We start from the raw sequence: 15,929 nt of genomic DNA on the forward strand, positions 1-15,929 counted from the left end.
GTCTAGCGCTTCTATAGCACTGAAACGCAATTGCCAGGAAATCGCCTGAAAATGGTGCAGGCAATGTGTTTGCGTTTCGCGATTTTGGGCGATTTGCGGCGATTAGCGCAAATCGCCCAAGTAAGAATGGGCCCATAGGGTTTTATTACACTAGCGCTTTCAAAAAGCGCTAGTGTTTGAGCGTTTTGCCGAAATCACCGGCAAAACGCTCAAGTGTGAATGGGCCCTAAGGGAGAAAATGACATCAGGATTGGCTTCAAAATAGCCACAGTTAAAATGGGAAATGCTAAGAAGGATTTTCTCTTTTTTTTTTACTGTAGAAAAATAACTAAATCAAAACGTGGACAGTGCAATACGTATGTTATGCAAGTAGAGCAAGTATTTATCTCTGCAATGAAGGTTTTATCCTACAGCGCTTACAGGAATTGACTGCAGGCAGGAATAATTCAGACTTGTAGTCTGATACTCTAAACAGACTCGCCAGTAGGAGTAATCAAAGAGATGCAAATACTTCTGAGTTTATGCAAATTGATGTACATTTTTTATGCAAATATTTGCAGCTTGAAAATGGACCAATCAATGTAAACCTGGGTGGGACTTGATTGGTCCATTTTCAAGCTGCATATATTTGTATAAAAAATATACATACATTTGGATAAACTCTGAGAATATTTGCATCTCTTTGATCATCCCTACTTACCAGGTTGGGACTGCAGAGCAACAACTGTTAGCAGCGGAGAGATGTTGCTCTGACTGAGAGATTGTTACCCCAAACACTGTTCTCTCCGTGTACTGTATGCAGTACTCGTTATCCTTTCCAGGGGTACATTTAAAGTGGTATGAAACTCAGCATTTTTTTCTTTGTGCTAAAACATTATTTACTGCTTAAAACTCACTATCAGAAAACAAATGGTAGCAGAACAGCATTCAAAGAGTTAAACACAGAACTTTCTTCTTAAAGAGGGTCTGTACTAAAAAAAACCACCCCCGGGGGTACTCATCTCGGGAAGGGGAAGCCTCTGGATCCTATCGAGGCTTCCCCGTCCTCCTCCGTCCCATGGTGGTCTCTCTGGGCCCCTCAGAACGGCGGCCATGTAAATATTTACCTTCCCGGCTCCAGCGCAGGCGCCGTAGTGGCTCTCGGCTTAGAAATAGGTGGAAGTAGCCGATCCCAGTTGGGTCCGCTCTACTGCGCAGGCGCAAGTCTCCTGCGCAGTAGAGCAGGCCTGACTGAGATTGGCTATGCCCGCCTATTTCCGAGCGGAGAGCCGCAACAGCTCCCCTGCTGGAGAAGGGAAAGGTAAATATTGCACAGCCTGACAATTGTCGGCTGTGCATTTAATGGGCTGCAGGGAGACCACCGTGGGACGGAGGAGGATGGGGGAAGCCTTGATCCAGAGGCTTCCCCCTACCGAGGTGAGTACCCCCCAGGTGAACTTTTTTTTATTACAGAGTCTCTTTAAGTAGGAAGCTTATGCCAATCCCGAGGACGTGATCACATTCTGTTTTGATTACATTTCCTCTCTCTCAATCTCTCTTGATCATGCTTCGGTAGCTGAGAGTGTGTTGTGCTTGCACAGTTTACAAAAACTTAAACTGTGCATGCATAGACTGCTTCCAACCATGGGAGTGCGATTGGAGAGGTGCACAGACAGGCCCGCGCTTGCGCAGTAGCTGCAACCACAGCTGTGGTCCAGGACCTTTTACACGGGACAGCGGCACCCTTGAGGTGTCCATTAACAATACAATTTTTAGTGAGCGATTGTCAGATTATTCAGATTGTATTGTGTGAAAACAAAGAAGCTGTTGGTCCCAGCGGGCCAAGCTTTAATACAACACTTCTTCCTAATTACGGTATAAAAAGCTGGTCAAAAGCAAACCGCCTACCATACAAGTCTTGCCAAGTATCTTGTGCGGCTGTTTTTCCTTCTTCTGTATTCTCGGTCGTGACTTTTGAGCAGAGATTTGTTGCACCTCCACTTCCTCTGCATGCACAGTAGAACTCTGTTGGGGAGAAAGACCAGATCACTGTCACACACAGTGACAACATAAAGGCAGGCAGTGGCGTAGCGATAGGGGATGCAGAGGTTGCAACTGCACCGGGCCCGTGAGCCAGAGGGGCCCTCCCTCAACCACAGTATTACCTCTTCGATGGTGCTATGCTGGTAATGATCACTTCTATAGATTATTTGAATAGTAGTAATCCTTAACAAACTCTTCCCCATCCCCTTCTTGCATCTCTCATACCGTGGATGTCCTTGGCAGGTTTTTTTGCGCCATATGATTTGTAATGTATAGAGTTCTTGGTGGGCCCAATGTAAAACTTGCACTGGGACCCAATGCTCCTTAGCTGCACCAGTGAAGGTAAGGATACAAAATGCCTGCACACAAACTAGATTAAACAGATTAATCCCCCCCCCCTCCCCCCGGCGCGTTGGCAAGCAACTCAACTGGTAGATTGATCCAGCCGAGCTCCTTGTGTGTCACTCCTTTGGTCTAACTCCCCCTGCATAGTAAAAACGTGTCACTAGCATATCGACATGCCTGTACAGCTCTGTACAGCTCTGCACTCTTCACCCGAAGGACCAAGGCTTGATCCCAGTCAGGCAACATGTCTCAAATGCATGCACTAGGCTTAAAGGATACCTGAGGTGACATGATGAGATAGACATCGGTATGTACAGTGCCTAGCACACAAATAACTATGCTGTGTTCCTTTTTTTCTTTCTCTGCCTGAAAGAGTTAAATATAATGTATGTAAGTGGCTGACTCAGTCCTGACTCAGACAGGAAGTGACTACAGTGTGACCCTCACTGATAAGAAATTCCAACTATAAAGCACGTTCCTAGAAAATGGCTTCTGAGAGCAGAAAAGAGATAAAAAGGGTCAATAGATCATAGATTTTAGCTCTGGCATACTTCAATGAATGTGTCATTGAGCAAAAACAATAAAACAGTTAAAACTTAAAAAGTAGTTTTAAACATAAAATAAAACTGGAATATCTTAAAAAGTCATTTTTATGAGAAGGAAGATAGATACAATGATTTATTTCATTCGTTTATTTTTGCCTCAGGTGTCCTCAGGTGTTCGCCTTGTACACAAACTAAATAGTTCTTGGCTGAGGCAGCCATTCCGAGTGGAGAGAAGGGACAAATTACAGTTGAGGTGGAACTGAAAGGGTATCATCCAATCTTCCAGCACCATGTAACTTTTCTGCTTGTCACTTGCATCTTAGTTGTACCAATGGTCTAGCACCATACAAAATAAATGGGATGTAGATGGGGAAATCAAGCTTGGAGAGAGATGTAGGAGTACTGGTTGACAAGTTAAATAATCATATTCAATGCCAAGCAGCTGCAGCTAAAGCAAATAAAATTTGGGGTGCAGTAAAAAGGAAAATAAAAAATTGCTCCTGTTCAGCTCTCTTGTAAGACGGCATCTGGAATATGGAATTCAGTTCTGGGCACTACATTACAGGAAGGATATGCAATTTTGAAGCAGGTGCAGAGACAAGCCATCCAATTGATTAGAGGGATGGAAGTTCTCACTTACCAAGAAAGGTTAGATAAACTGGTCTTTTTAACTTTTTGGTAGCTGCACTACACTTTAACACAGTCTAACATATGTTTATAATTTATAACTTAGTCCATACCTTCTTCGGATAGCTCTTTGTCCTCCACTTCACCAATGTCTTGATCTGTTTCCTTCACTGCAGGAGTAAGCTTTGAAAATATTCCTAGAGAAGTAAAGATAAAAATCATACAAAAACTAACCAAAGAGCAGAATAAAAAATACAAGTGAGCCGGATAAAAAAATAAATCTAAATTACAAATACATTGGGCCCGATCCAGTTCTCTTTTTCTCCAAAGTTTTCTCCTAGGAGATACTTTTTCATCTTCTGTTTAAAATAACTAGTGTACTCTGCAATTGAAAGAGTACCAAAAATTAGTTAAAAACTGCTGTCCAAAATATTCTTAGTATTCTCTTGCTTGCTGGTGGCGTAAAAGGCATTTTACTTGTATTGTGAAAACACAACCTAGGAGAAAAAGTAAATTGGACCGGGCCCATACTGTTTAGGGCAGTCTTTACCCTCTTTTGACTGGATGGAAGGTTGCCCAGAGAAATGCGGTGCCCCCCCCAAAAAATCTGAATTTATACCCCAAAGTATGTTTGTAAAACTAATGTTCACATGACTTAACAAAATGTCATCATTTGTAGACTAAAGTTGGCCATACCTACGCCAAATTTTCTGTTTGATTTCTGAGATTCGATGACTTTAATCAAATTCATCAGTATCTATTTCTCCAATATGTTCAAATAATTTCAATCAGATTTGTGCAGTTTATCAATTGAAAGTTTGAATGGATATGTTAAAAAATCTCTATGCTATGTAATGACCTGTTCAATCCATGTGCATACCTCACAACTTTTTGAGATGAGAAAGAGGGACACTTAAGCCATGCCCCTGCCACACCCCTTACCACGCCCCATCACACCCCTAGTCACGCATACCATAAAGATTTCATGAGAAAAATATGTTGTATTATAATTCAAACCACACTGCTCTTTTCTATCCTGGTTCATTTTCCTTCATTTTCCTTCATATTAAGATTTTAAAATTAGTACTATATCAATTTAAAGGACGGGAATAAAGTTTAGAGTCAATCAAACACTTTTTTAGTAGAGAAATATATATATATTTACATAGAAAGAGGGACACAGTCTTGAAAAAGTGACAAATGAGGAGGACAGAGGGACAGGGCTCCCAAACAGGGACTGTCCCTCCAAAAGAGGGACAGTTGGGAGCTATGCATGTGCAACAGATTTATGGCAAAATCCGTCTAAATTATGACAGCGATGTGTGGTAGGAATCAATCACTATCTGATTGAATTTCGGTTGGATAGTCATTGATCAGCTTGGCCTATTGGGCCATGATTGACCTGTGTATGGCTAGGTCTAGGTTGGCTGTACATGTACTGTATATATATATATATATGATGATTTTGGCATACAGCTCATAAAAACTCAAAATTCCTATTTCAAAAAATTAGCATATTTCATCCGACCTATAAAAGAAAAGTGTTTTTAAAACAAAAAAAGTCAACCTTCAAATAATTATGTTCAGTTATGCACTCAATACTTGGTCGGGAATCCTTTTGCAGAAATGACTGCTTCAATGCGGCGTGGCATGGAGGCAATCAGCCTGTGGCACTGCTCAGGTGTTATGGAGGCCCAGGATGCTTCGATAGCGGCCTTAAGCTCATCCAGAGTGTTAGATCTTGCATCTCTCAACTTTCTTTTCACAATATCCCACAGATTCTCTATGGGGTTCAGATCAGGAGAGTTGGCAGGCCAATTGAGCACAGTAATACCATGGTCAGTAAACCATTTACCAGTGGTTTTGGCACTGTGAGCAGGTGCCAGGTCGTGCTGAAAAATGAAATCTTCATCTCCATAAAGCTTTTCAGCAGATGGAAGCATGAACCCACTTTTGAACCAGAAACAGCGGCAGAGGCGCCTGACCTGGGCTACAGAGAAGCAGCACTGGACTGTTGCTCAGTGGTCCAAAGTACTTTTTTCGGATGAAAGCAACTTTTACATGTAATTCGGAAATCAAGGTGCCAGCGTCTGGAGGAAGTCTGGGGAGAGGGAAATGCCAAAATGCCTGAAGTCCAGTGTCAAGTACCCACAGTCAGTGATGGTCTGGGGTGCCATGTCAGCTGCAGGTGTTGGTCCACTGTGTTTTCTCAAGGGCAGGGTCAATGCAGCTAGCTATCAGGAGATTTTGGAGCACTTCATGCTTCCATCTGCTGAAAAGCTTTATGGAGATGAAGATTTCATTTTTCAGCACGACCTAACACCAGCTCACAGTGCCAAAACCACTGGTAAATTGTTTACTGACCATGGTATTACTGTGCTCAATTGGCCTGCCAACTCTTCTGACCTGAACCCCATAGAGAATCTGTGGGATATTGTGAAGAGAAAGTTGAGAGACGCAAGACCCAACACTCTGGATGAGCTTAAGGCCGCTATCGAAGCATCCTGGGCCTCCATAACACCTGAGCAGTGCCACAGGCTGATTGCCTCCATGCCATGCCGCATTGAAGCAGTCATTTCTGCAAAAGGATTCCCGACCAAGTACTGAGTGCATAACTGAACATAATTATTTGAAGGTTGACTTTTTTTGTTTTAAAAACACTTTTCTTTTATTGGTCGGATGAAATATGCTAATTTTTTGAGTTAGGAATTTTGGGTTTTCATGAGCTGTATGCCAAAATCATCAATATTAAAACAATAAAAGGCTTGAACTACTTCAGTTGTAGTGTAATGAATCTAAAATATATGAAAGTCTAATGTTTATCAGTACATTACAGAAAATAATGAACTTTATCACAATATGCTAATTTTTTGAGAAGATCCTGTATATATATATATATATTTTCTTCATTTCCCGGGTGATTCGATCACTGTGCTCAAACCTACTAATCATTTAATGCCCCAGTTCTAAGCAGTTTATTGATCAAAGTCTGATCAGACATGTTGTAAAATCTCCATGCAATTAAGTGTGTGTGTGTGTGTGTGTGTGTGTGTGTCTGTGTTGTGTGTGTAGTGTGTGTGGTGCGTGTGTGTGTGTGGGGGGGGGGGGGGGGGGGCTAGAGTGAGGGGGGTTCAATGGCCCATAAAGTGAAACTCGAAAAATTAGAATATCATGCAAAATTCCACTTATTTCAGTGATTCAACTTAGAAGGTGAAACTAATATGTGAAATAGACTCATTACATGCAAAGCGAGATATTTCAAACGTATGTGTTATAATTTTTCTGATTATGGCTCACAGATTATTATTATTATTATTATTATTATTATTACTTAGTATTTATATAGCACCGACATCTTCCGCATCGCTGTGCAGAGTATTTTGTCTTGTGACTGAACTGTCCCTCAGAGGGGCTCACAATCTAGTCCCTACCATAGTCCTATGTCTATGTATGTATCATGTAGTGCAGTGGTCCTCAAACCAAGGCCCAAGGGCCGAATGCAGTCCCCTGAGGCTTTTTCACTAGCCCCCCAAACACAAAATGTATAACTTATAGATGCAGCTCACTGCACCTTAAAGTATTAGCACCCCTCATATAGAATAGAAGTGCTAGAACCACACATCCACATACTGTGGAAGCCAGTGAGCAGTCCTTTGCTGGCTTCCAATCCAATTCTGCATCAGGTGACACTGCTGTCCAATTGGACAGCAGGTTGTCACCTGAGTATGCTTCACTGTCTGAGCACAAAGGCATTCTTCGGGCGCCGCAAGACTGATTGGCTACTGCTGGGAGTTCTCCTCCGGGCAAGATTGAGGGGAATCAATACCTAGATTCAATGTAATGTTTTTCAACATCATTTTATGTATGTTTCGGCCCTCCAGCAGTCTAAAGTATGTTGACCTGGCCCTTGACCGAAAAAGTTTGGGGACCCCTGGTGTAGTGTATGCATCGTAGTCTAGGGCCAATTTTAGGGGGAAGCCAATTAAATTATCTGTATGTTTTTGGGATGGGGAGGAAACTGGAGTGCCTGGAGGAAACCCACACAGACACGGGGAGAACATACAATCTAATTGCAGATGTTGACCAGGCTGGTATTTCGACCAGGTACCCAGCGATGCAAGGCAAGAGCGCTAACCATTACACCACTTATGAAAACCCCAGAATCACAATTTCATACTATTAGAATAGTGTGAAAATTTTCAATATTTTAGGCTTAAAGTGTCAGACTCTAATCAGCCAATTAGTCCAAAACACCTGCAAAGGGTTCCCATTTCATATAATAGTTTCACCTTTTAAGTTGAATAATATAAATGGACTTTTGCACGATATTCTAATTTCTTGTGTTTCACCTGTAGTGTTGCACGGCATTGAGCAGTCACCCACTTCGGGTTCAATTCATGTTTCATCGATTTCTGCTAAAAACAACATTGCAACGAGCCTTGGCTCTCCCATCCGGATCAGTGAATAATAGCACACAGCGCCTATGCATAAAAATGGCACCGCATTAAAAAGATACGCTTATCGCTATTTATCGTTAGTACTGCATAATAATGGCGCACAGGGAAAAAAAAAAGAAAAACGGCACACAGTAACGTTATTTATCAATAGTGCCGTTCATATGCCAAACAGCAGACGTTATTGCCCACAGTAACGCTATTTATCAATAGCGCCCTACATAAGACAAACTACAGAAGTTATTTAACTGCAAAACAGTGAATGGATTTAATGTAACACTGTCAATGTTAGGGTTAGGCACCACCAGGGGAGATTTAGGGTTAGGCACCACCAGGGGGGTGGTTAGGGTTAGACACCACCAGGGGGGTGGTTAGGATTAGGCACCACCAGGGGGGTAGTTAGGGTTAGGCACCACCAGGGGGGTAGTTAGGGTTAGGCACCACCAGGGGGTGGTTATGGTTAGGCACCACCAGGGGGGTGGTTAGGGTTAGGCACCACCAGGGGGGTGGTTAGGGTTAGGCACCACTAGGGGGGTGGTTAGGGTTAGGCACCACCGGGCGGTGGTTAGGGTTAGGCACCACCGGTAGGGGTGGTTAGGGTTAGGCACCACCAGGGAAGTGGTTAGGGTTAGGCACCACCAGGGAAGTGGTTAGGGTTAGGCACCACCAGGGGGGTCTTAGGGTTAGGGATATGTACAGAGAGGGTTCTGTGTGTTAACGCTAAATAACAATAAGGCTTTAACGTTAAATAGCGATAAGGCTTTAACGTTAAATAGCGATAAGCGTCAACCGGATTAGCGGCAACACCGTGCGCCATTATTCGCAGGCGCCATTTTCAGATGGACCCCTCCCATCTCGACTACAGAAACAGAATGCTGCAGCTTGAGCATCCGTGATCTGTTCTGGTAACTATATGGGTATCATTCACCGCGTTCTGCCACTGAGCCATGTCTACTGACCACACTTATATTCAGTGATAATCAGACCCTTCACAATTTTATCCACTGGATTCAGGTTCTTTTTGCATCAGAGAAATACTTTCCCCTGACTACAATTGCATTGATCAAAGGGATTCACTGATTACCAATAGGGAGATTGCTCTGTTCTTTTTTGCCTCCACCTTGTGGTGTTGCAGGTTGCTCTGTGTGTTTTCTTTTAGAGGTTTAACAACATACTTACCTTAATCTGCACTATAGTAAAACAACCACAAGATGTCACTGTGTGTAAAATGTGAGGGTGATGTTATTGGGATTGTCATTTCCTGTATTCACTCTTTATTCTCTCTGTAAGCTGCACTTCCTGATGGTTGTGTATGATACATCTCTGCATCTTTTTCTTCAGTAAAGAGTTCTAACATACTGGGTGCCTATCTGCATCTACAGAACACTATGCTCCAATATTTTCAATATGTTTTTAATCTTTGTACCACTGATTGTATAATAAAGTATTTTAATTTGATTATCTATAATAGCGGTTCAGCCTTTTTTCAAGGAATTCTTGTTCTTCATTGGTATCATTTGCTGAAACAACAGAGTTTGCTGTGTAAGGAAGAAAGTGATCTTATTGATTTTCAGTGGCATAGGAGATTGATCACTTTGGCATAATAGGTTATGATCTACTAACTTCTTTCCGCTGACTTGGTCCTATCTTTTGGTGGCCTGACACTGCTGACCACTAGAGATGTCACGAACCTCCGATTTTCGGTTTGCGAACCCCGTTCGCGAACCTTCGCAGAAGGTTCGGTTCGCGGAAAAGTTCGGGTACCGCAATAGACTTCAATGGGGATGCGAACTTTGAAAAATAGAAAAAATTATGCTGGCCACAAAAGTGATGGAAAAGATGTTTCAAGGGGTCTAACACCTGGAGGGGGGCATGGCGGAGTGGGATACATGCCCAAAGACCCGGGGAAAAATCTGGATGTGACGCAAAGCAGCGTTTTAAGGGCAGAAATCACATTGAATGCTAAATTGCAGGCCTAAAGTGCTTAAAAACATCTTGTATGTGTATACATCAATCAGGGAGTGTAATTAGAGTTCTGTTTCACACTGACGGAACAAACTCACTGTGTAACGCACCGCAAACATGTTTGCGTAGTGACGGCCGTGCTGGACTGGTGCGCACCGTGGCCAGAGTGTAGGCCGTGGCGGTTTTCAAGCCCATATGGTCGCCGGGCCGTGGTAGCTCAATGATAGAACAAAAGTGACTGTCCAGCTGATCAAATTTGGTCTGTCCACAATGAAACAACGACCTTATTATCTTCTTGTATGGAGGTAGGCATAGGTAGGTGTCCCAGTATAGGTAGGTAGGCATAGGTAGGAGTCCCAGTATAGGTAGGTAGGCATAGGTAGGTGTCCCAGTAGTTAGCTAGGCATAGGTAGGAGTCCCAGTATAGGTAGGTAGGCATAGGTAGGAGACCCAGTATAGGTAGGTAGGCATAGGTAGGTGTCCCAGTAGTTAGCTAGGCATAGGTAGGAGTCCCAGTATAGGTAGGTAGGCATAGGTAGGTGTCCCAGTAGTTAGCTAGGCATTGGTAGGAGTCCCAGTATAGGTAGGTAGGCATAGGTAGGAGTCCCAGTATAGGTAGGTAGGCATAGGTAGGTGTCCCAATAGTTAGCTAGGCATAGGTAGGAGTCCCAGTATAGGTAGGTAGGCATAGGTAGGAGTCGCAGTATAGGTAGGTAGGCATAGGTAGGTGCCTCAGTAGTTAGCTAGACATAGGTAGGAGACCCAGTAGTTAGCTAGGCATAGGTAGGAGACCCAGTATAGGTAGGTAGGCATAGGTAGGTCCCCTAGTATATGTAGGTAGGTAGGTGTCCCCGTATAGGTAAGTAGGTGCCCCAGTAGTTAGGTAGGCATAGGTAGGTGTCCCAGTATAGATAGTTAGGCAGGACCTGGCTGGCTGGCACAGTAATAACAATTACCAAGGTCCAGCTGCAACAGATAGGGCTGTATAATGTCAGTGAGCAACACACACAAAAAAAAAACACATCTGGAGAACATTATCTCTCAAAATAGCTGTTGAGGGGTGCTATTTTAGCAATAACAATCAGCCAGGAGCAAGCCAAGAGCCTAACTAATCTTTCCCTAGGAGAACAAGTCTGCAGCAGCTGTCCCTAGTCTGTCTCTAGCAGGCACACGAGTGAGTGTCATGGCCGCCGGAGCCTGCCTTATATAAGGGGAGGTGGGGCTCCAGGGCTTAGTGTAGCCTGAATGGCTACAATGTGCCTGCTGGCTGTGATGCAGAGGGTCAAAGATGACCCTCATAGTGCATTATGGGGCGAATCGAACTTCCGCAAAAGTTCGCTTGGTCCAGGCGAACGCGAACCCCCAAAGTTCGCCTGGAACTGTTCGCCGGCAAACTGTTTGCTACATCTCTACTGACCACATCACCTGCAGTGAGAAGTTCAAAAGGGTCAGACGGTTTACCTAAAGAACTCTTATGCACACCAGCTGAAGGAGGCTTTGACGACCCTCACACTCACAGGGTTTTCCTGTGCGCACTGCCAACTCCTGTGGCTGAAGGGTGAAACAAGTATAGATTTCAAGGGTGGTCCCATTTCCTGCACTGCCCCCCCCCCCCCTGTGTACCAACGTGCACCCCCATCCTGTGCTCCCACCACCTAGCAGTATAAATGCAGAGTATCAAGTAGTGCAAGCCTTGCATCTCTAAGCTCTCCACCACTCTCCACCACTTTAAATCCTGCTGTCACTGGTCCCCCTAGTGCCCGGCATCTCTTCCTGTACCATGTGATGCCAAGTGATGATGCTGGGCACTAGAGCCATCAGTGACAGGAGGGTGCACAGTGATGGAGAGGTAATAAATGCATTTTTACTGCTGGGTGGGGGGAGCACAGGATGGGGGGGGGGGGGGGCTAACACCACCACAGGAGAAGCTGTTGAGGAATGAGAAGGAAAGCCCACTAGGGAAGCGGAGGGAGAGGGGAAGCCCACCACTACCACCACCACCAGGGTAGCTGTTGGGTAGGGAGGGGGAAAGCCTGCCTACCAGGGAAGATTAATTAAGGAGGGAGGGTGGTAGCCCAACACCACCAGGGAAGCTGTTGGGAAGGGAGGGGGAAACCCATCACCAGGGAATCTTTATTAGGGAGAGAGGAGGGGGTCTCTAGACACCAGGGAACTGTTTAGGGGTGGAAAGGGGAACACTAGGCACTAGGGAACTGTATAGGGGGCATGTCACAGGCAAAATTATGGCATGACTAAAGGTGTGGCAGGGCTGGGTCACTGTCTCTTTATCCTGTTGGGAGGTTTGGCTACACTTATTTTCATTTTTTCTCATGATTTCCTAAGAGCTGGACAAATCAGCACCATAGAAAACTTAAAGGATACCCGAACTGACATGTGACATGATGAGATAGACACATTTACCTCTTTCTTGCTCTCAGAAGCCATTTTCTGCTAGGAAAGTGTTTTATAGTTGGAATTTCTTATCAGTGAGGGTCACACTGTAGTCACTTCCTGTCTGAGTCAGGACTGAGTCAGCCACTTACACACCTGATATTTAACTCTTTCAGGCAGAGAAAGAAAAAAAGGAACACAGCATAGTTATTTTTGTGCTAGGCACTGTACATACACATGTCTATCTCATCATGTCACCTCGGGTATCCTTTAAGCTACAGTTATTAAGCAATATAGTTCATCCAGCGGCTGCAAATTATAAGCAGTGCCAGTGATTATTCAGTCAAGGTCGGACTTACACTTTTAGCGCCTCTAGGCCAACTTTCTTCCAAGAACAGCTGCCCCTCCCCATTCTATGTGCAGCCCCTCTTCCATGTGTAACAGCCACAGCAGCCTCTCACTTTCTTGTACAGCTCTCTTGAGCAGCAAGCAGCATCCCTTTTCCTTATGCTGTTCCCCATTTACAGCTCCCCCTTTCAATGTACAACTTCCTCTTCCATATGCAGCAACTCTTCTTCAATGTTCAGCTGCCCATCTTCCTGGTGGTGGCTGGATAGTGTAAGTGGTGGCTGGATAGTGTAAGTGGTGACTGGATGGTGTAATGGTTAAGGGCTCTGCCTCTGACATGGGAGACCAGGGTTCGAATCTTGGCTCTGCCTGTTCAGTAAGCCAGCACCTATTCAGCAGGAGACCTTAGGCAAGTCTCCCTAACACTGCTACTGCCTATAGAGCGCATCCTAGTGGCTGCAGCTCTGGTGCTTTGAGTCCGCCAGGAGAAAAGCGCTATATAAGTGTTTGTCTTTGTCTTTTTCCTTGTCCAGCTTGGCTGGAGTCACCCAAGACCTTGGCCTTTCATGCTAGCTTGCTGAATTGAATATGCAGTAAGCTGCAGACACAAGAATAGAATGTGCACAAGCTATTGAAGCATGCTGTGATATTAATTTGACTCCTATTTCACTTGTCACCTAAATCAGGGTGGCTCAATAAAACTGAAAACATATCCCTTTTCCTTTACATATTTCCAATTAATAGGTCTGGGTGTAATGGATTGCATTGACACTTTCGTACTCTGCAGGTATTAGAAGCCCGGATAGGGTGAAACTGCTTTTAACCATTTTCTGCATTTGGATGTGGCTGTTTTGTGTATAGGAGAAATGTTCTCCATTATTCTGAAGTTGCAGCTCATCTTGTATATGTTACGGCCAGAACCCGAAGTTTGGCCACTTCACGTTCTGGCCAGCCACTTCGGGTTCTGGTCGGCCAATGTGCGAAGTGGCCGCAGCGCAGCGGCCAATGTTAGAAATGTAATGATTACAATAAGTTCAATGTATTTTACGGCCGTCTCGCTGCGGCCAAATGTATTACAACTTGGTTAATTTATTGAAATGAAGCCGGCGGCAATGTAATAGATGAAGCCGCCGGCTTTTGCACTGCCTCCTCTCCTCCTCCCCACCTCCTCTCTCCTCTCCCTGCCTCCTATACAATACGGAGCAGCCGGGTACATGCGTGTCCCCGAGAGTCGTTCGTCGCAGCAGGGGAATCCTGCCGTTCCTGCAGAGCGGGTGCTGGCAGAAGCAATGTCTGCAGCCTCCCCGCTCTGCTTCCCCTGCCGCGACGAATGACTCTCCGTATTGTATAGGAGGCAGGGAGAGGAGAGAGGCGGGGGGGGGGGGGGGAGGCAGTGCGAAAGTCGACGGCTTCATTTCATTAAATTAACTAAAGTTGTAATACATTTGGCCGCAGCGAGACGGCCGTAAAATACATTGAACTTATTGTAATCATTACATTTCTAACATTGGCCGCTGCGCTGCAGCCACTTCGCACATTGGCCGGCCAGAACCCGAAGTGGCTGGCCAGAAAGCGAAGTGGCCACACTTCGGGTTCTGGCCGTAACATATACATCAAACAATGCCATCTAGTGGCAGAAGGGATCAGAGCAGTCTCACCTTGCACTATGAGTGTTTACAGACCGGGCTCTGAACATTTTACCATGAAAAAATCTTGGATCCTTTAACTTTAAACAAATAATATAATTCATCAGCCCATAAACTTGTAAACAAACAATCCAGAGATTAACCCTTTCCCCAGAGCCATTCTTTTCCTATTGCGCCCTTTGATTACTGTGATTGGCTCACAGTAATCAGGGGGTCAGGAGCCAATGGAGCGCGAATGGAGAAGACGATGTGACTGCATTGTGGTGAATCATTAAAACCTATGTCCTCTCACTGCCGTACAACTACCGGCAGGGCGTAGATTCCAATTACGTCGGCCTGGAAGTGGTTAAATAAAATTGTATATCATTTATTGTATGTCATTTTACTTACTAAATACTTTACTTGAAGCAGAAATAAATGTAATTTCGAGCATTCTTACCTTCAGTGTTGAAACCACTCATTGTAGAAAAACTTCCCTTCAGCCCTGGCATGGTATAAGAGAAAGCATTAGTACTGAATGCACTGATGACTTGCATTTAGCGATGGGCATGGCTAGGAGAACTCCTGGAGAAGTATGTGATTTGTTTAATCGGCTGACAGATTTGCAAAGCTCTGATTTGCTGTGATCACATCATCATGCCCAGCAAATCAGAGACTTATATCTATCACTGATCACATGCTTCTACATGAGTTCTCCTACAGATGATCATCACCACTTGCATTTGATACTACTAGCATATTATCATGTTCTAATTTAACAGGAGGAGTCCAGAAACTATTTACACAAAGGGATACTAGACACAAGTCTTTATAATGAAAATGTTCACATGTAGGGCATTGGCACAGAGGAAAAGCAAATTCTGGCCTTGGCACACGCTTAGGGCACCAATTCCATTCAATAGCCAGTAGACACTATCACAGCAGCTCTGTTGCTGCACATAAAGCTTGTCTGCTTGTCCTGCTATACAACCATCTCCTCTAAGGTTTATTGTACACAACAATTTAAAAAGGAACTTTACCAAAAAAATAGTAGTAGGGAGAAAACAGAAATCAATACATTGCACAGTGAGAAGTAAAAAAATAAAAGAGAGATCAACAAATGATTGATATTCAACATGTCATTTGTTCATGTTGTTTCTTCCACTATGAGCCTGCACATCATCATCTTTACTACTGGCAGACATGATAAAAAGTAGACAGAACCAACTGCCATTAGCTATAACTAGACCCCCTAACAAGGCTTTAGGCTAAAATGTTTGGAAACAGCTGTTATTTCCCACAATGCAACAAGGTTCACAGAAAGGAAAGTGTCAAGACCATGGTCCTGACATTACACTGTGGAAGGGGTTTCACACCAATATCAGCCTTACAGCCCCCAGCCCCCCTCCCCCCCCCATGATCTATTTGAGAAAAGATAAAGATTTCATGGGAAAGGGTGTATTAGCTACTGATTGGGTTTTAGTTCTAGCGCTAGGTTAGCTACATGATAAAAAAAATGAGGTTAAAAAAAACCCTCCCGCGTCCTCACAGCCGCGGGAATCAAAACGCCAGGAATCAACTATTCACCTTGTGAAAAAAACAAAAAC

The 15,929-nt window shown here is 44.2% G+C and overlaps 1 protein-coding gene across 1 annotated transcript in view; it reads right to left on the reverse strand.

The window, feature by feature from the left end:
- LOC137570392 (cytosolic phospholipase A2 gamma-like) overlaps positions 1 to 15,929 on the reverse strand; it is a 140,602-nt gene that overhangs the window by 41,774 nt on the left and 82,899 nt on the right. The window contains exons 13-15 of the mRNA XM_068279074.1: positions 14,783 to 14,827; positions 3,653 to 3,736; positions 1,888 to 2,004 (exon numbers count right to left, since the gene is read on the reverse strand). Of these exons, the coding sequence (XP_068135175.1) occupies positions 1,888 to 2,004; positions 3,653 to 3,736; positions 14,783 to 14,827 (246 nt within the window). The remainder of the gene's footprint in view (positions 1 to 1,887; positions 2,005 to 3,652; positions 3,737 to 14,782; positions 14,828 to 15,929) is intronic.

The sequence above is a fragment of the Hyperolius riggenbachi genome, chromosome 4, assembly GCF_040937935.1.
Source record: "Hyperolius riggenbachi isolate aHypRig1 chromosome 4, aHypRig1.pri, whole genome shotgun sequence".
Taxonomy (NCBI): Eukaryota; Metazoa; Chordata; class Amphibia; order Anura; family Hyperoliidae; genus Hyperolius; species Hyperolius riggenbachi.